A 21,400-nucleotide genomic window follows, 5' to 3' on the forward strand; every position below is an offset into this window, starting at 1 on the left:
GCCATTTATTATTTGAAGTTTTCAACGTTTTCAGGCTATTCCTTTCAACTTTGTAAAATGGAGTTTTCGAATGCGTGGGCTTGAAAAGGATGAATTGTCGGCGATGCATATCGCAGTCACATATGCCAGTTTCAAGGCGCTAAAACGAGCGACTGTGTCTAGTTATTCTCTAGTTATTTGAACAAGAGCTTGCATTCAACGTTGGTTAAAATCTTTATTGCCCTTTACCTCGCCCATAAACATCTGTAATTGATAATGTTGCGTTAAATGCAACGTTTTACGTTTTTAAGAACGGTTGGTGGCCTCGAATAAACGTGTGCCCCACTTAATGTGTCGAAATTCTGTCTCCATAAAATTTGACCGTAATGTACGGAAAATTCTCTCTGTCGTGACTACACAACTCACGCCACAGCTAGCACCCCCACCCCATCTTTTTTTTTTTTCATTTTTACCCACCCCATTTTTTTATTTAGCAAATTCAATGAACCTCTTTTTATTACATTCGGCATCGTTTTATTTTCGACGCGGATTAAAAAGTTATAAGGGAAGCAACGAACGTTGGCGCTTGCGAACAAAATCGCCTGAACATGGGAAGACGGTAGGGAAAAATTCCCTCTCTGATTTGAAGTTGGATCAAAAGCCTCGTTCCTCTGTTTTCCATGTATGCCTGATTTATAGAGTTCGCTTGCGGACTCAGGCTCGATATATCCTCCACACAGACCACCCTATCTTTGGCACAGATTCAACTGCGAACGCAACTGACGATCGGGCCGAGGGACGACGGATACGCAAGACGTTGTGTCGCACGCGAGCCCGGCAGACATCAAACACGATACCGCGCGCGCTCTGAGGCGCGACAAATGACAACACTTCTCGATTGACGACGCTGGACAGGTCCCCCGTCGCTGAAGTCAGCGCGTCTGTTCGTCGCCAGCTCGCCAGCGAGGCGGGAGAGCCACTTTGGATGGCTGCCTCCCATAGAGAGTTAAATATACATGAACTGAGTAAAGCGCGCGGGGTGCCAAACCTCCCCGGTGGAAAACTAGCGAAGCAAGAGAAAAAGACGTCGTGACCGCGAAAACAGAAAACGGACACACTCGAGAGGCGAAAGAGGCTGGCGCTCCCTCTCGGCTCACCCGCACTGCTTTGCCATGCTCAGTTTTTGAGGCGCTTATGAGCTGCTCTCCCAAATATAGGGGCTCGCAATTACCTCATTTCGAAAAAGCGGGGGAGCTAAGCAGACGGCAAAATAATAAAGGAAGCCAGACGAAGCGTCGCCTCTTTTTATAATTAGCTCAGCAAGTGGATTTGCTCTGGAGCGGAAAACTTCGTGGGAACCACGCTCGTTCCCAAATAAAACAGAAAAGGGAGATTCATAAATACCGTGAATTTTGGATCGTCACTCTTTTTGTCATTTTCGAGGGTGAACATTTCGCCCCACAGCGCGCAGCGTCGGAGTAGCGCGCTAGAAAACCGGACGAACCTTTCGTGCGAAAGTTGCGAGCGATGTGCGGATACGTTTAAGAAATGAGGAAACGAGTTCTCACCACTGGGACCGTAGGGTGCTGTCGGCCACTCCTTCAGCTAGTCGGTCGATCACGCATTTTCACACTTTTTTCCTTTCGGTGCTGCAGCGTATTCCCCGTTCCACTGTCACCTTTCCGAATTCACCTACCCAGCTCTTCCGTGCGCAAAGCGACGGCGGCCATGACGAAATTCACCGGAAGCGCATCACATGAAGCACAGGAAGTTCTCGCTTCGCTCGGTTACTGCGCCGTCTACAAATAGGTCAACGCTCCAAAGTGTAAAGTTAGAACGTAAATTTTATACAAATTATTATGTTAAAAAGTATTTAGCTAAAACTTTTGCGCGCTCATGCAAAAAGGTAAGTAAAGACACCGCAGCGTTTCTTCTTAAACGCGCGAAATTTGAAATTGCCTGTGGCCGGTTAGACCGCTACGGCGTACTTATATATTTCCTCTTTTTTTTTTTTTGCACGAGTAAACTACAGCTACGTTAGCACAGTAGCTCTGCCAAGGTGCTATTAGGCCACGTTTACTGCTGTAGACAGTTAACTAGAATACCGTAATTCTTATAATAACCGACACCCTACTGACTTGCATGAAGCCTGCCAGAGAACTTTCCTGCGAGTCTAGCTCTTCGCGTAAATTTTTTGCAACCACACAGTTTACTGTCCTCTTACTGTTCTTAGCAGTCCTTTTACTGTTAGGGTACTAATAGTATTACGTTTCAACTCCTCCACGATTTCACGTCAGTGTGGTGTCCGCGAAAACTACAGCTGAAAAACGTTCCCCGTTTTAGAACTACTTCACACCTGACAACCCCCTGTACTGTAAATGCACATGTGGGGTTTCAGGCAAACAACTTAGGATGTGCAAGTTTTTCGAAGCACCTAAGGGGCTCGGGCTGTCGGCAACTCCTGCCGTCGTCCCATGTCGTCATGGTAAATGCATGAACTTGTCACACGATGGTAAAAAAGCGTGTATAATGAATAAAACCGGTTCAAAATAAACATGATTTAAACTAATTTAAATACAGAAATATCCAGCATTTGACTGCATTAATAACAGAAATTTGTTAAATTCTGCCTCGAAATAGGTTTCAAACGCAGTTTCCTCCTGTAAAGCATACTTCTTGGCATGCTGCTGCGTGTGACACGAAGACAACTTACGGCCAGTCTGTCTCTCTTTAGTTGCTTATATCTGGTTCAGCGCAACAGGGGTCGCCACTGCCTCAGCAAGCGCGCGATTGCTCCCACCACCGGCGCTTCGCCGGCACCCAATCAGAGCGCGCCGTGTGGTAAGAGAGAGACTTACAATCTTTGAATACTTATACACTGCATGCTTTGCCCCTCCCAAGGTTTCACATTAGTGGAGATGGCCCGGGATTCGCACTTCTGTGTATTCTCTGCAATCATCTGATAACGGCGCTGCTGCAGTTGCCAGCCAATAGCGCTACTTGTGAAAGAGGCATCCATGATGGCGAGGGGAATAACAGTTGTGACAGAGGGGTCGGCAGTGGAGAGGGGGAGCCCTGAAGCGGTGACGATTAAAGCGGCTTCACTAGTATGAAAACTAGGGGGGGGGTTAGACATATACTCTTTCGCAGTAAAAAGAGACTCGTATCCAAGACATCACTAAAAAAAATAGGCTGTTCTTCTGCCGTCTTTTCTCACTCTAAATGATGCAATGCAAGTCACCATTCCATCGTATGCTTACCTTGCCACACTACGACTGAATCATAGTTCTGGCTAGGATCGAGAACTGCTATTGGCATAGGCCTTAACCCATGGCACCAACTCCCTTTTCCCTGTCCAAAGAGGTGATTGAGCCCTTTTGCCCAACCCGGACAAGAACCTCTCTGGTGCAGAAGCTCAAACGCTGAGGCAAATCCAGACGAACACTTATCCTAACAAATCCCGGCTATCCAAAATGTTCCCTCAAACACACACAGATGCATGCAATAAATGCGGAAACCCTTCCAACTTATTTCACGCAACATGGGCCTGCCCTATCATCTGGCCTTCAGGAAACAACCCCACAAAAACGGTCGCGCTATGGGAGGCAGCTCTGGCCAGCTCCGACTTCGGGATTCAGAAGTACTTAATTCTTCGAGCCCGGAGAGGAGCAGAAGAGTCTGGGGCCCTGGAAGGAGGGCACCACCCCTAAGACAATCACGCCACCTCCTTTTTCCTAATAATAAACGTTTAATCTCTCTCTCGCTCCCTTTTTGCTTCCCTCCTCCACAATAAGGCAGTTGCAGAGAGTAGCATTGGGCCAGTTGGTAGATTCATAGTGGTGAAACAGTGCAGACAGACGAAGTGGCTTATCTGGACAAATCTTGAGCTCTGTGATTGCTGTATAATCATGTGATGTAAACGTCATGGCTGCTATATGCACAGCCGTCCTTATGTTTTCACTACGTAATAAAAAATCGGTTAGTCAGCACTTGTGTTGTTTCCATTCTTTGTCCAGTCTTTTCGTGCTGTTGCACCACTATGACTTTTGTATTTGGTTTTGTTCCTGCAAAATGGAGTGTGTATGCATTGATTATTACTCCAGAAAATTCAGCGTTTTCACTCCACAGATAAAATTTGTAATGCCTCGTGCATTATATTTTAAATTATAGACATTGAACGCATCCTTTTATCATTTGAAATGTTTTGTTTTAATCTTGTGGCACTGGTGGGCAATAACTGGAGGGTTTGAGGATGTGGTCAAAGGCAGATTCTTTTGATCCCCGATACCTCAGCAATTGAAATCTAGGCCTTCCTTTAATATCGTGTCCTTAAAAAAATGATTGGCAGCAATCTCGCGTAAAATTTCCTCTTACCTCCTTCCGGAGCCCAGCACAAATGCCATATTACTGGTCACTACTTGACCCTGCTAGATGGCTGCTCCAAGCAAGGCTCCTTAAAGGGGCAGATTTTTGGGGCCGAAAAACGGCCAAAAAACCATTTTCTGACCTATGGCGTTTTCGACATCCACGGCCATTTTTCTATCAGTTTGCAAATTTCCGCATCAAGAGGCACCATATTTCATTGTAAATAGCATTTTAAAGTGCACTCTACAGCTCAGTTCGTGCGGAATTCGATGGTGAAATGGCACTTTTCTTGCAATACGAAGCTAGCATTTCACCCTCGGATATCTCGGCACCCAGAGCAGGTACAACTGCAATTTTTTTTCTTCCGGTACCTAACTGTTTGGAGAATGCAATGTTGGAAACAAATTTTTCTAATGGAAGCTTTCGAAAATTATGATTGTGTTCAATTGACACCACCTGTCAGCCATTTCTTGCAGAGCACGGAAGGAGTGAAGTTCAATGTGTTGTAAAATGACAAAAACTAGCCAAATCAAAAAAGTTCTTCTAACGCTGTATTCTGTAGTCATTTGTCCGCATCGCCACGGGATAATCGCTACTCTGTATGGCGTGGTTATTTTATAATTGGGGCCCAAAAAAGGCAATTAATCATTCTCAAAAAATATACAACTTGCAAAACATCTAACTGCAGATTTAAAATCAGCACACAAAAAACTCCATAATGCTGGGCAGTTTTATTAAGAAATTGCTTAGTAAATAAAAAGAATAGCTCTAAGACCAGCCTGTCCACTTGAAAATTATTTTGCAAAATTGCATGCACACACACAAATATTTTGAAGCTCTTTATTATTCTGAACAATGAGACAAAGATCAAACTCTTTGAGAATGGCAGCATCAGCGGAAAAGGAACATGAATGGCCAAGGTAGTGAGCCATAAATAATGCGGGGTTGAAGAGTGACGAAAAAGAATCTATGAAAATTACGTAGGGTCGAGCATCTTAGACCGGGCGGTAAACGTGATGGATACGAATAAAAAAATGTGAGGGAAAAAAAAAAACAACAGAAAAACGGAGGGCACTCGTCTGACCTTCAGTCCCCTCCAACATGAATACGAATAACTTTTTCTCTTTGTGGGTGGGAGAAAAAAAAAATCCTAAAAATTACTACCCTCCAGAACCAACCAACGATGGATGAAACTCTCGATGACAGCGGTGTCGCTTGCCCTGCCAGCACCCCACGTCACCACACACACACACACTGGCATTCTTCTCTCTTCTCCAAAGAACACAGCTCTCGCTCCACGTGGTTTCTCTCTCTTTTTTTGGCATGACAGACGTAGCTGCAAGCATCCTAGGGGAGCACTTCCTCAGCACCTGTTGCAGCTCCGCTTGTGATCCCTCGAGTGGTGACGGCCTTCCCTACTTGAAGAGCGCTTCCTGCAAGAAAAGGAAAATGAACAAGCATTGGAACACCGATGAGAACAAGCATCACGAGCCTGTCACTGTAACCATGAAGAACAAGAACTGTCGACAAACTGCAACAGTGTTTGAACTCCTCACGGCAACTGGAATAACGAGCAAACACTCGCAAAGGGGGAAAGCCACACAGAAGTCTCACACGATAGCAGACATGACCAGATATGTGTGACACTGCTTTCACTACCTCAAGTTTTTTGAAGTGGCAAGCTATGACTTGTTCAGAGCAGTGTGAAAGTGTAGCGATGCACTTCTGATGCGTCTATTTTATAAAGACACATCATTCAGCACGTTTCTGCTGTGTCACTAAGAAATTAATCAGAAGGTTGATTGATTGATTGATAATTGATTGTAGGGTTTAACGTGCCAACGCAACGCAGGCGATGAGGCACGCCCCGTAGTGGAGGGCTACAAATTAATTTTGACCACCTGGGGATCTTTTAACGTGCGCCAAAATCTCGTAAACACGGCCGTTTTTGCTTTTCGCCTCCATCAGAAAATCGGCCGCTGCGGCTAGAAATCGAATCCACGCCCTCAAGCTCAAGCGGCACAATGTCTTAGCCACTGAGCCACCATGGCGGGTTAATTGAAAGGTGAATTTCAGGCTTTAGCTTCCCTTTTTGCCCTAATATACACCCTACATCAAAGCTGTATGGATACTGTGTAGGTGTTGGAAATGACCTGGTGGCTTGAAGGTCCATTTTCACAGGTCCGCGACTTCCCACCCATAAAGGAATCACATACTCTGACAAGGCAGGTGCCGTGCATTTGAAAGCCACAGCCATTCACTTGAGCCCTTGTTGTGTCCAAACTTTGTCTCACCGATGTGTGAAAACCGTACGAAGGACTGCATGGTCACAAGAACTGTGACAGCCTTTCCAATGGTGCTGAACCGTCTGCATTTTTGAAAGAACGACCTTTCTGGGTTCCACGGCTACGTAACTACGTGAGCCTTTGCCAAAGTTCATGCTGCACTGAGGCGTAGCAAGAAGCCGATGAGTAAACGCACTTCAATATATAACCTGAATATTTGCTTCATTTCCTTCCCTTGAAATGTCTACAGTTCATCACATCAGTCTCCTACAGACCAAAGGCCCCACAGCCACAAAACGCACGCAACATACGCAGTGTTTCCTTAACCCTTTGATGCCCAATGTGGCTCAGGAGCAACAACTCAAACAATATTTTTTTTCTCTCGCACTTTGTAGATTTTTTCGATATTTGATGCCATCTATCGACAGACAAAGGTTCCCGGACCTTCAAAAATTAAAGAAGAGAGGGCAGCACGTACTCTTGTGTGCTAAAAAAAACATTGTTTACGCGTGTCAACTCGCATTGAGCCTGGGTGGCTCCATGGGCTAGTGACAGGTAACCAAAATTGTGCAATTTTGTTGTTATTACAAATGATAGCAGTACAAACTCTTTGTTTTTGTCTGCACTTGAAACATAAATCGTGGCGACCAAGTCAGCTTTCTTGTTCAAGTGATATATGGGCAGCCAGTGCCCAGTGTTTCCCAGTATCCAGTGCGTCCTGGTGTCCGTCCTAATGAACCAAATTTTTGTCTGACTTCATATTTGTGATGTCGGAAGGCCTTTTAGATCATAAAAAAGTTTTCACACGCCTAAGCAACGTTTTGGACATCGACAAAAGTGAGCCACTTTGTTAGGCACACAGCATAATTAATGGTGTAGCACGGTAGTTCCTAGAGATGGCGGTAAAGGTGCCTGTCAACGTTCCTCCCAGCGCCTGCTGCCACCGCTAATTTCCAGCGCTGCGTACCTTGTCGCAGGTCTGCCAGGGAATTACAAACACAAGCCTCCAATAGATACGAAGGAAATTCCAGATGCGGCCACCGAGGTACGTGTGCCAGCGAATCACGGCCATCGGCAGGCTGGGTCAGAACAGAGCACGGGTAAGCAAAGCGAGACAGGTGGAAATGAAAGACAGAAAAGGGGAGACGTCAGCGCGATATGCACTATTGCATTAGCGTATTTGCGGCGGATTTTTAATGCGGCAGTCGATTGAACGAGGTTTGTTTGATAATGTTGAGCCACAGCGCAAACGACGACACACAGGGCAAATAGCAAGAGGACACAACGCGAAGCGCTGACTCACAACTGGATTTTGTTTTCTCCAACGACACCAAATATGAACGAAACTGAAGAAAACAAAACATGAAAAAAAAAAAAAAACACATGAAAAACCAGCATGACCATCAACAGCACGTGTCCACAACTAACCATGACCATAACTAACCATTATCGGCACATGTTTCGTTAAGATAGTCTATCTCCTTCTTCGTGAGTGCAATTGAGGCTACACTGATGCAATTCTCACCCGGGCGTTCAATTTCAGATCTCCAAGATTTCTCGAGTCAGCACGTCCAAGTTTCTGCCCATAACGCGGCAAACAATCTTCAGACAGCGGCTCGCATCCTGCATGTGTTTCGTCATATTTGGCGCCTTTGGAGGAAATAAAATTCGTTTGCAAGTCGACCCTTCGTGTGTCCTCTTGCTATCGTCCTGTCTTGCTTGTCGTTTGCGCTGTGGTTCAACATGCATAACCAGCTCGCCCAAGTTTTCCCGTTGCTTGTTTGATAAGCTTGGTAACCCTTCTAAGAGAAGGTGGAGTACCCGTAGTGGCAATGGCATGGCTAGCAAGCACCACTCTTCTATCTGGCTCAGGCGAGATATTATTGATCCGTGTGCCATTATCGTCATCTGACATGTTTGAAGTGAGCGTGCCTGCACTTGATACGAAGATGAAGAGAGAAGAGTTCTGTGCAGTGATAAAATTTTTTTTTTTTTTTTGTGTGAAAAAGGGGCCATTTTTGTACAGTTCATGAAACGGAAAATCGCATCCCGGTGAGGGCATGACCTAGGTCAGCACTAGTTCCGGAACCGCAAAATTGCGTGGCCAGTAAGGAGGGGTATACCTCTTCCGCTTGTAGCCATTGAGGCTGCCCTTGCCCGAATCTTCGTCGGAGCTGGAACAACAGGAAGAGTCCGTTGAGGAAGAGCTGGACCCAGACGAACTGTCGGACGCCACACCGGAGTCCCGGGACACGTCAATCTTGTCGGCTATGGCAGCCAGTTCCGGCCTGTGCTCCTGGTGGTTTGCCAGTGAAAAGAGAAAAAAAGAGAGCGACACAAACGGCCAAGCTCATTTTTATTTCAACTCGTGTCTCTATCTATAAACACGTTTCAACTCCACACACACAAGCTCGGTGATCAGCGAGAAGGAAGACGGTTGTGCAGAACATCTGCAGGACGTTTTCTAGAAGGATACTATTTGTAGTTCAAAAGTGAATGCATCTTAATACCTTTTTTACTCTTACAGCGAACTCTCTACTACACTACATCTTTCAGGGTCATTCATCACCAAAGTGCAAGGTGTGCTTTTTTGTGCTGCACTAGTGAACATTACTTCTGAAGTGTGCCCTTTTCAGGTTTTTCTTTTTCTTTTTTCTGTTTTTGTGTCTTTCGCCAGCTAGCATTGCATACTAAGATTAATTTTGATACGTACACTGTAGCCTCTTCATCAAGCTTGAGTGTCCAACTCTGCTAACAGTTAAAATTGCTTATTCAGAAAACGTTGAATCCTGTACTCATTTTCTCAAACCTTGTTTGTAAAGCCCGCTCCCCTCTTCAATGCCTCCGGCCTGGAGGGTACAATTAAATAAATAAATAAATAAATAAATAAATAAATAAATAAATAAAATAAAAAAATAAAAATATGGGCAGGAGGGTCTTCTTAAGGGCAAGCAGTTATCAGAGTGTAAACTGCACATTAGCATTCAAGTGATCCGCCCATACGGAACTAAAGGCCCCACCACAACTGCCCAGTCATGCTTCTCGATGGTGGCTTACGCCAACGACCGGCAATCGCACAAAACAAGATTCTGCGATGTGTCAGTCGATTCGCAGGAAAGCGGCCGGAAAGTTGCCACTGCTTCATTCATTTTCCTTAATACCTCGACTGTTTGTACGAGAAGTTTGCGATGAGTCCTCTTTCTTGTCCTCGTTCTTTCCACTATGAATTCGTCAAAATCGCCACACAAACTTGCCCAAGAATCCGCACTTGTGAACTTCATTGCATTTTGTCTTCGTGGCCCCTTAAATTAACGCTTTGATGCCGTGTTGCTCAGGAGCAAGGAGCAAGAATATATAGGAGAGGAAACGCTCATTGCGGCCTGCGCGATCGAGCGACGAGATAATGTCACAATGATAACTACGGCGACCTACGGAGCTCCGCAGCAGCGGCAGCGAACAATTTGACAGCGGCACCTGGTTGAATGTATTAAAAGCATGTCTGTTGTTTGCAGCATTCGCCACAAGGCACGAATCGCTATGCGCTCGAGCTGCTGCGCGACGCGGGGACGGAACGCGCGTTTATCTCGGACGGAGCGCGCGCGTCATCGTCCCGCAACGTCGTTGATGCTGGCACTTTTCAGTGCACTGTCGCATAACGAATAAATTGGCCGGTGCACTGAACTCGCTTCCAGTGCATCGCATGCGAGAAAATGCCGGGCGTTTACGAGTTTTACATTTTTTTTTTTTTGCGTTTACAGACTTGTATTTTGGTCTTGCGGCTTGCGCAAGATTGCTTACGCATGAAAACAAATGCCCCTTTTATTCGCCCGTACCGGCCGGTATAAATTTGACCAAAAATTAATCGCGAAGGCGAGCTCTTCAGCCAACGGAAGCGCAGAAGAGCGCACACACTCTCGCTTCGGCCACGGAATGTTTCGGTGGCCCGGCGAAATACCGACGCGATGCTGCAGCCGGGTTGGACTGGACGAGCGCGAACAGAACGCGCGCCAGCCGTGGCGATGACCGCGCACTTTCTTCGCTTGCCGCCAGATGCCGGAAACTTGACGTTCACCAAGTGCTTGTGACGTTATCAGGCTGCCCCAAGAAGCTCAGTTTCCCCTCCTATTTTATTCTTGCTCCGTGCTCAGGAGCAACCACTCAAGCAATATTTTTTTTTTCTCTCACACTTGGTGGCTTTTTTTTTTTTTTACATTTAACACCATCTACCGACAGACAAGGGATCCGAGACCTCTAAAAATTAAATAGGAGAGGGCAGCACTTACTTTCATGCACTAAAACAACATTGTTTATGCGTGTCAAGTCGCAACGAGCCCGGGTGGCTCCATGGGCTGGTGACACGTAACCGAAATTGTGCAATCATGTTGTTATTACAAACGATAGCAATACAAACTTTACGTTATCGTAGTCACTTGAACCATAAATCACGCTGATCAAGGTAGCTCCCTTGTTCAAGTGATATATGGCCAGCCAGTGTTTCCCAGTGCGTCCTAGTGTCCGTCCTAATGAACCAAATTTTTTTCTGACTTCAAATTTGTGATGTCAGAAAGCCTTTTAGATCATAAAGAAGTTCTCACACATTTAAGCAAAACAATAATGTATTGCGCATCAAAGGGTTAAAGGCCCAACCACATGCACGCGTAAAACTGACGTACTCGCGCAACGACGCACGCCTGCGGCGACATACGCCACAGCCTTTACGCCGACCAACGACGTCGGAGAGGGTGAGTAACCACATATCGCCGCAACGCGCGCAGAAACCAATGCGCCGTGCAGTGTGGCTCGACTACCCTGGACTCAGCTTTGTGGCGACCAGTTCAACTACATTGTAACTCAAATAAAACAAATAAAGCCTATTCTTACAAAAGTACGTATATTTAATACAGAATAAACTAAAACAGTTCTTGGGACATTAAAAAACGTTGAGGATTAGTATGCATACTTGGCAGGCACAAAACCCTCCGCTACATTTGGCATAAACTGCCTTTCTCTCATAGTTGCTCGTTGCTTCGCATGTTTTGTCCGGTTGTTTGCTCCCCGTATTTTACAAATTACTTCGTTTTATCGCATGATGAATAGTAAAGTTAGCTTATTTATGAATTTGCTGTCTTGTTATGCCAGATAACATCACCGCCAGAGGTCTATGTCAACCCCGTGCGCCCGAAAGTTTGCGTCGATGTCTGGCGGGCTCTAACTTGGGCGTAACAAGCGCGTAGCAATGCATTCCGCGTACGCCGGAGTACGCCGGTTCCTTACGCGCTTACGTCGGTTTACGTCGTTGCGCGAGTACGTCGGTTTTACGCGTGCATGTGGTTGGGCCTTAACTCCCCATGATCCAAGAGTTTGAGGCAGCCAGTAGACAGGGCTCGCTCTCCCCTCACTCGTACCTTGAGGGCCTCGTACCACTTGCTGGAGAGCTTTGGCCGTCCGCGCACGGTCTTGTGCCAGACGATGGGGAAGTTGGTGCGGCTGCAGAAGTTCTGCGTGACGGCGATGGTGTGGTCCAGGTTGAGGACGACGTGCCACCAGCCGCCCGGCACAAAGACCACCTCACCGGGCTTCTGCACCAGCTCCAGCTGCGCCCCGAGGGAACCAAAGACAGACATCTTAGTTCGCTCCGAAGCAAAAACAAAGGCTTTGTTGAGACATTATACTGTATTTTCGCGCGTATAACCCGCCCCAGCATATAATCCGCACCCACACTTTCAGCCCGCCGGAAAAGAAAAAATAATCCTCGTGTATTGCCTGCACATTTTGATACAGGAAAGGTTGCACCACAGCTACTGCTTGAGCAACACACTGCATACTATGTAGACAGAAAAAGCGTATATTTAGCAAGTAGAACACACTGACTGCAAGGCGAAAGTCACAATTCACTAAATTCTGTTGTTAGAGTGCACTCGTTCTTGTTTTTTTTCCCTTGTCCTTGTATGTCTTGTGCAATCGCTGCCACGGAAGGCTTAGTCAGTGTTACTGCGTAGGAGCTTCACGGCACAATGCGCATTGCCGTAAAGCGGCACTAAGCGGCACCCTGCGTATTATCCGCACCCCTACTTTGCTACTAAAATTTTTGCATTTCTGGTGCGGATTATGCGCGCGAAAATGCGGCAGGTATCCCTTTCAGATAACAGTGGTGTGATCGCCCCCTCCAAGAACCCATTTTTTTTACTCTTAAGGGCTACCGGAAGGCATAGAGTTTCATACTAATATACACCAGAGGGAAATCTGGCGGCGCAATCGCGGGCCGCCATGGGCGGCGCCATTGCAGCTAGCGACGCTCCTCGCCTACTTGGCTTAGCTAGCCATGTGGCTTCTTTTGCTCTCGAAGCCAGAAAAGTGACATTTTTTTCTTCTGAATCGTGCATAAAGCTTCTAAATAATCACTGACAAATTTATCTTTCTGGAAGTTCAATTTTATAATAACAAAACCAATTTCAACAATCCTTTAGAGCAATATTGTTGCTTTTTTGCAGCCAGACGCAACTTTTCAGCCTGTTCATGAGCCATGCCAAGGACAAGTGGAACGTGCCTGGCCGGTACATGACGGAACACTCGCCGAAGCGTGGCTTCCCCAGACAGTGGCGCCAAATTTCCCTCTAGTGTATAGTAGCATGAAACTGTATGCCGGAAGGGTCCCGAAAAGTCAGCCACCACTCACGGGCCGGCACTCCTTGGGCCAGGAGGCCTGCTGGGTGCGGGGGTAGACGAGGCGGAACCAGGTGATGGCCTCGTCACCCTGCTTGCCGCCGTCCTCGGGCCGCAGCTTGAGCATCTCCTTGGGCGTGTGCGTGGGGAACAGGCACCAGCGCTTGTGGCCGTGCACCAGGGCGTTCCAGGCGCTGGTGCCCAGCGGGTCGATGTGGATGCCCGTGCCCGACCGGGCTGAGCCCATGACGAACCAGCGGTACGGGGGCCGCCGCTCCTCCCCGGCGTACTGGAACAGGTCGTCCGTGAAGTAGCCCGGCACCTGGTAGTCCTCCAGCAGCTTGGCCCGCCGCGAGTGCTGCGTTCCGTCACATCATGAGGGGTTGAACCATCAGCGGGGTTCGCGTCGCTGCACCCTCGATTCAGCGGGCGAAGTGACGGACGATAACGTTAGTTCCCAGCATTGCATTCCACCCTCCTTGATATCTTGTCTAACCTTTGCAGTAGTGCGCCAGGAGCTCATTCCAAACCAAGGCTAGTCTAAAGCAGAGCCCTCTTCCTGTGTTGTTTTTTCTTTAACTCTTATCCGGAGGTTTCGTAAAATGTGAGCACGGAACTCTTCGTGGAGTGTGTGCAAGGAAGCTCTCAACATCTGAATCTCCCCAGCTACACTATCTTTTTTCTTTTCACTGTGCAAAGAAGAAAAGGTGGAAGTATTGAGGGTGCTACGAGAGTAAATGGGATGAGCATACTGTCCCTTTGAAAGCCCATGTTCTTATGTTAATTCGGTTTGCATCTGAACAGAAGCCTTTTAGTTTGCATTTGCTTCTGACCAAAAAAGATGCAAGGGAGTGTAGACATAAAGCTCCCAGCACTGGCTGAACTAATTTAAACTGAATTTGCTGCATTTGAAGGGCGTTAACAAACCATCTTGACCTCAACCTTTAAGTATGCCGCACATAAGGAAAAATTACAAATCAGAGTGACAACCTTACTGTGTTTTAGCATGTAATAAACCACAATAGCTATAAAGCAACAGCGGATTTATCGTTTAGGTAACTTGATGTGTAATAACTAAGTTATTTCGAACTTCCAGCAGAAGCACTGCCGAAGAAGAGTGGAAAAGTAACGAAATTAAAAGCTGGCTATGGATTCAAGCGAAATGGGCTACGAGAAAGAAAAGTTCAGACAAGCCTACCATCAACATCTTCTTCCTTGAACCCTGAAAACAAAAGCACAGCCTGTACGTAAATGTGAACAGTGAAACCTCAGTGCTAAACCACCTTAATATAGCATAATTATTTTCCACTGCAGAAACGATTCCCAAATGGAGGTCCATGGACCTCAACACGTTCACAAGGGCCTTTGAGGGATCTGAAAAGCATCTTGTAAAAGCCCCCCCCCCCCCCCCCCTCCCTTTTCCCCACTACCTTCTGTCAAGTTTTGGCAAAAAGAGAGGCCTCTTCTCTGCATAGTACAAGGTTTAAGTTGGCTTTCTGCACGATGCTACAGCTGTGCAAAGAAGCCAGACAACTTTAGACTTTAATTGCATGAACAAATTGTGCGACATCCCAATGCACATCAACACACCCCAACGTGGGATCTGCCACCTCTTTTGCAAACCCCGAAGGGATCCCCAGCACACCCACGTTTGAGAACCGCTGCTCTAAACAATTTTGTCACTGAAAACAGAGGGGTTGAAAATGTTCCGCATAGATTCAAACGGCCAAGTGCGCAGTCAAGCGCATTGGACGACAACTTAAAATGTTGCTGTGGGGTTCACAGTCAAAGGTCTCTCTGTAAAGCTCACCGCTCACACTCACTGCTCTATGTAAAGCGCACAGCTCACCGCTCACGCAAGAACAGCAGGGAACAGCAGTACGCACCTCGCCGAAGCTGCTGTCAAAAATGTACAGGGGACTGTCGTCTCGGTTGTGCTCCATGTAGTACACAAAGTACTTCATCTTGAGCTTGACGCTGTAGCCGTCGTTGTCTTCGCCGCACTTGAACTTCTGGTTGCGATACTTCCTGGCCAGCCTCTGTTGAGGAAGGCGGCGGAGAACACAGAGTTGTACATAAATTCTGACCCTTTACAACGTCCTTGTAGTGCAGAACCTACTCATTACAAGGTACTATTTATAACTGTACCGTGCAACGACCATCACAGTGTGTACCAACCTATCACAAACTCTGCATGACTGTCAAGTTTGCTGTAACTGCATACCATTGTACTTCTCTACTCCACTAGGGAAATGAAACACCAAAGTTGCTCGGTTGCTAAATTTACTGCCTATAAGTTGCATTCTTTAAAGAGGCACGCATGCAGGCAACCATGTGAGTGCGCCGTCACTGGTTACGTCGGGCTCTGCGGGGTGGCGGTACTTGTCTGTGCTAAGCATGACGCGTGTTGGACGTTCCAAACTCTACTCCACAGAACGCAAATTAATGCCTCAACTCCAGTGTGAGTGCGATTAACAACATCTCTGTTGACACCACCGCTGAGAATCGGGTTGAAACAGGGAAGATGACAAACGTGGGTGTTTCTTTTTTTTTTCTGCGGCGTGCGAGCGCAGTGGTACAGGAATTCATGACATAGAGGTTCGTTACATCCAGGTGTACCTGTATTTCGGAGAGGGACTTTAGGACTCAAGGATCTCGGGCAAGGGACATCAATGCTGCTGTCTAGCTCCTTGGGTACCTTCCCTTCCAACCTGACACGTACCCTTCGGCAAAGACTGTACTCTTGAGCGGTGGATACAGAACATGTTGTTGTATTAAAGACGGCCACAGCACTGACATTTAGGTGAGTTTGCGCTCATTCATTGAGACACCACAAGTGCGAGAGGGAACTCCCTCCCACTGCCCAATCCGAGCCTCAGCCGGCACCAACTCACCGGCAGGTTCCACTTGTACTGGGCCTTCCAGTTGTCCGTGGCACCCTGTATGACGACCGGCTTGTACAGCTTCTCGTACTTCTCGATGAACTCGTCGGGAGAGACGCGGCTGACGTGGATCCGCTCCACGTCGTCCCGCAACGAACCGGGCTCCATGTTGAAGCTGCTCGCGTAGCCCAGCTTGCTCCAGCCATCGCCTTCCTGCTCAAACAGCTCTGGAAAAGCCGTACAAACAAGGAAGTCGCCATTAAGGGCAATGCCACGCAGAATACAAGAACAGTGCCTGTACAAAGCGAAATTCAAATTTTCAATTTCAAACTTATTGGGCTGACAAATAAACATGTGCCAGCTTCAAAATGCAGTGCCTTGCTACTTGCAGTCATTACCAAAAAAAAAAAAAAAAACGCGCTACAATAGTTATGCGATTTTAAACTTCAACTTGGGTGACAAATGAACACGGATCAGATTCAAGGGGCAGTGCTTTGCTTGTTATTGACGTAACAAAAAAAAAAAAAACCTTTACGATAGTCATGCCGTAAAGTTGCGACACAGTGTTTTGTCCGCGGTACGATGCTTCACTCACGAAGACTGTTGGAGGAGCCCGAAAGCACTCTTGCTGTACTTACCGTGTCACCTTTAAGAAAAAGAAAGTGTCACCACCCATCATGAAGGCCAACATTGTTACCATTACGAGCAAAGTCGCCTGCCGTTGAGAAACTGCGCCAAAGTTTACAAAACCTTTAACAAAAAGGAAGCTCACACTAACGCGTAAGACTTGAAGGTAGTGAAGCTGTGTGCACGACCATCATGAAGGTTTAATTAAAGTCCACGACTGCTGCCAATTTACTTCTTCTTCGCTGCTGAAACGACCTTTCCTCTATCATTGGTGCTATAAGTGTGAGCCTCTTTCATTTTTTTTTATTTCCTGGAAGTGATAATCATTGGACATCACCATGGAGGGGCATACGATATGACATGTCTTTCTCGTTCCGAGCAAATATTACCACGATTACAGTAAATGCTGGAGGTGTTTTTTTTTTTGCCAATCTTGGCCAATCTCCCTAAGTGGGTATGCTTGGCTTGACCAACATACGCAGGGGACGCTGGGCGGTCATCGTGATGCACGCACACCCGTGCGCTAGGCCCTTTCTTGGTTTTGTTAACTGCCGGGCGGTCGCCGCGAGGCCCGCGATCACATGCACGCGCTCGACAATTTCTTGGTATTTTTAACTGTGGACACGAAAAATTGCGATTTGCTAAACAGCTTCGTCATTAATAAAAAGAGAGCATAGACATCAAGCCCCGGGTGACTTTAATCCGATATCTTTTTATGACATGTACCTGCGTTATAATCTTTGTTTGAAAGACCTAAAAGTGTGTCAAATACCCATGCAACTGCATCAATGTAGTAGTACAAATGAGCAGCAGACGAATCACACGCATGCTGTCAATGTTCTCTAATGTTTGTCATGTTTGAATTCACCTTACTACTACTGCTGCTAGACTTGGGTGTACAACAACTATGTAAAACACGCGAGCAGAATTTAAAGCCAGCAGACAAACATTCAGTTTGGAGGACACTTCTCTGTAGCTTGACCATGCACAAGTGCCCACACAAGTTTAACCCAGTCGGGGTAGCAGAAGGTTTTGAGTATCTTATCATGACCCGACCAATGTCTATCTCAAGCACGTTAGTTCGTTTATGTTAGGTTCACATAACTTACAGTTGCCTAGAAATACGTCCCAAGTATTGTGCAAAAAACTTCTTTGGATATGTTTGATCCACCTTTAGGTACATTCTATTTTTTTTTTGGAAGTGCATCCAACAAACCGCCTCCCATGAAAGTTCCCAAGACTTGAAACAAATACAACAACCCCTAATATCCCATTAACCTTACACATCTGGCATAAACAACAGAGATTGCACATTCCAGAGAAAGAAAAAACAAAGCTTCACCCAGAAAGTTGCAAAGCGCTGCACAAAAACTTGCGCTACGTTGCTTTGACAGGAATGCCTCTTTGCGGCACAACCACCACTCTGCTTTCCAGATGAAGGCACGTTTCCTTGTTAAGAAAGGGAGGGGGATCACATAACCTACTACTATGTCATAATTTAATATGTAATAATAGTAATTTGTGATAATAACAATTTAATTAAAATAGTTTAATATCACTTATTTTGTACTAACAGTAATATGTAATAATAATTTAATAACACTAATGTAATATTAGTAATACTTAGGCCAAGTAGTGACCCTGGAACCCAACCATGAGGCAGAGATAACTAGAAGGATAAGAATAGGGTGGAGTGCATTCGGCAGGCATTCTCAGATAATGAATGGCAGCCTAGCATTGTCCCTGAAGAAGAAAGTGTATGACAGCTGCATCTTACCGGTACTCGCCTACAGGGCAGAAACTTGGAGGCTCACTAAAAGGGTTCAGCTTAAATTGAGAATGACTCAGCGAGCAGTGGAGCGGAAGATGATAGGTGTAACATTAAGGGACAAGAAGAGAGCGGAGTGGGTCAGGGAACAACGCGTGTTAAGGAAATATTGGTAGAAATTAGGAAGAAGAAGGAATGGGTGTGGGCAGGGCATGTAATGCAAAAACATTACAAATGTTGGTCATTAAGGGTAATAGAGTGGATCCCTAAAGAAGACAAGCGTGGCAGGGGGCGCCAGAACATTAGATGGGCAAATGAGATCAAGAAGTTTGCGGGAATACATTGGTCACAGTTAGCACAGGACCGGGATAGTTGGAGATGTATGGGAGAGGCCTTCGCCCTGCAGTGGGCGTAGATAGAATGATGATGATGATGATGTAATAATTGAAATTTAAAGGTTATCAACAACCCACATAACTGAACTTCAAACAGACACCGGTTTCGGCTAGTGCCAGCTTATAAACAGCAAAATTGGTCTTAAGGCAGCAACTTTTGCACACACAATAAAATGACAAAATAAAAAGACATGAAGGCCAGCACAGATGTATCATCTCGTTTTGTCCCTGTGCAGTGCACGGTTACCACCACGAATTTAAACCAACTAGCCTGCCTTTCCATGTTATTGAAATTGATCTTGTAGAGGGGTGAGACACGTCTCCAAGAAGGCAAGTCACTCCCGGAAGCATTGCTATTGAACAGAGGTTCTCACATGTCCAGTGTTTCCGTTTTCACATGCCAGCACTCATTCGAGAAACTCAATGTATAAAAAATCTGCGGTACACACGTAACGTTAAACAAATTTAATCAATTTTATCGACGACGATGCAGCTTAGATGGCCACTACTTGACACAGTATTACAAAACAATGACGAAAAAAAACCACGCATACTAAGACTCGAAGCCTTCATCATTGCCCTTTTCACTTTTTGAAACAGTAAAGGAGGCGACGTTTTCACAATGTTTTCTTGTCGAGTTTTCATAGCCCTTGCTTTTAACTTTTATGCACACCCTTTTTTCTGTTTCACCCAAACTGAGTCGCATATACATCAAATTTGACAAGCGAACGTAAGCAATTTTCATGGCCACTCGGAAACATCTCACGACAGGAAACAGGTGCAAGCTAGCGTGAACTTCACATAAGCATATAAGTGCAAGAAAAAAAGAAAAGAAAAGCTGAGCTTGCAGTTCTGCTTGGCAGGCTGTTTTAAAGGCCATGCATTGTCATTTGTTTCGAGGCATGCTGGGAACTGCTGCGTTTGTAAAGCCAGCCTGCCAGACATCCCATTTATTGTACCCCAGCCTTTCCGCTCATAAATACGCATTACAAGGCGTTTCCATCCGTACAGACGGAAATCCGCGGTACACCACGCGGGCAACCCCAGGGGATCGTCGGATTTACGAGGTTTAAAACAGGGCAGGTTAATCACAGAATGCGTCAACGCTTAATTCCCGTTTTTTGTCAGCTCCTGAGGGTGCGACTGACGAAGGACCTTCAGCCGATCTCTCGGCGGATCGTACCTACCGTTGTTTGGCCCGCATTTGAACCACAACGCAACAGCTGCAGAAGCGCAGAAACGAAAGAGAAAGAAAGTATTTCGATGAGTTGTAAAAACACAAAAGTTCAGTGGCGGCGCCAGCTAAGCCCTTGAGCGCTGGTCCCTTTTCACAACCGAGTAATAAAGCAATGCTTTTTTTTTTTTAGCGTAAAAGGTTTATACCTTAAGCGGGGGTAGGACAAAATTAACTAGCTACTAGCGAAACTACAGGGGAAAGAAACTGAATAAGCTAACGCTTCGAGTGAGGCAACTTAACGCACTACAACCGTCGTCAATGGCGAAAGCAAAAAAATCACAGCGTGACGAAACACACCGATCGCAATTTTCCTTTCCGCACTGGCAAAGTTCGCTGGTTTGGAGCCAACCAGTCTCGAAGAAAGCTTTTCCAAGGGCACTGGCACAGTACCAAGCACCGGCTTCAAACAATAGCTCGCGGTTATACTAATACTGTTCCCGGTAGAGCGCTTTTGAGACCTTACAGTTTCTGAGGTTCACAAAGCAATGCGCGTTCGTTGGAACAACGGTTTTATTAGTTTCTGATACCCGAATAGGAGCCCTCAATATTGTTCTCGTGCATACCAAAGGCCAGCTGTAGAAGCGTTTGTTTCATCTACGACTTGAAAACGGCTTGAAAGATCACTTTACAAGCAGCGAACTGGGTTGGTGACAAAATAACGGTATTGCATGTGCTCACTGCAGCCGCATGGACGCTGCAACAATGATCACGGCAACAAGGTGTTTCAGAGTTACTACCGGCACCGCCGACCAGCATTTCGATCGCCTCAATAATACTGCGTTTTTTTACGTTTTTCGGATGATTGTACATGAAAATTCAGGACCGCTGCAGTACAGCGCGACCAACGTGCGTCCGTACCTGGCCTCGCCTTGAGCTTGGCGTCGATGATACGCTTGATGGCCCGCCGCTCGAGCCGTACGGCATCTTCAGCGCCATTGGCCTCGTTATCCATAGCTCCGGCACTTCAACTGCATCTGAAATTGTCTTTTTCTTACCCTAACGCATTTTTGACCGGCGGATTTTCGCAAACAACGGCGGAGGTATTGCGCGCACGGTAAGTGTCACTTTCGTTAGGGAGCCAGCTTTGATTTTTGAACGCCCTGGTGGCCAGAAACTGAAACAAATGGCTAAAAAATGAGGCCTAGTCTTTTTACTAGTGAAAGCAGACTAAAAAACAACGCATAATGAAATTAAACAAA

General features: G+C 46.3%; 2 protein-coding genes across 3 annotated transcripts in view; both read right to left on the reverse strand.

Moving 5' to 3' along the window:
• LOC144163018 (uncharacterized) overlaps window positions 1-1,731 on the reverse strand; it is a 67,341-nt gene extending 65,610 nt beyond the window's left edge. For both annotated transcript variants that reach the window (XM_077693793.1, XM_077693794.1), the window contains exon 1: window positions 1,548-1,731. The gene's annotated coding sequence lies outside the window, so the exon portion shown is untranslated. The remainder of the gene's footprint in view (window positions 1-1,547) is intronic.
• A 3,439-nt stretch (window positions 1,732-5,170) lies between these two features.
• Window positions 5,171-21,295, reverse strand: Jmjd6 (Bifunctional arginine demethylase and lysyl-hydroxylase PSR). Its single transcript, XM_077693796.1, has 7 exons — window positions 21,060-21,295; window positions 16,187-16,401; window positions 15,179-15,331; window positions 13,306-13,650; window positions 12,035-12,223; window positions 8,753-8,925; window positions 5,171-5,777 (listed from the first exon to the last, which is right to left on the reverse strand). Exons 1-7 carry the CDS (start codon window positions 21,151-21,153, stop codon window positions 5,708-5,710), a joined length of 1,239 nt encoding a protein of 412 aa, XP_077549922.1. The 5' UTR covers window positions 21,154-21,295; the 3' UTR covers window positions 5,171-5,707.
• Between the last annotated feature and the right edge of the window lie 105 nt (window positions 21,296-21,400).

The sequence above is a fragment of the Haemaphysalis longicornis genome, unplaced genomic scaffold (assembly GCF_048455015.1).
Source record: "Haemaphysalis longicornis isolate Haplotype H1 unplaced genomic scaffold, Haemaphysalis longicornis Haplotype H1 scaffold_12, whole genome shotgun sequence".
Taxonomy (NCBI): Eukaryota; Metazoa; Arthropoda; class Arachnida; order Ixodida; family Ixodidae; genus Haemaphysalis; species Haemaphysalis longicornis.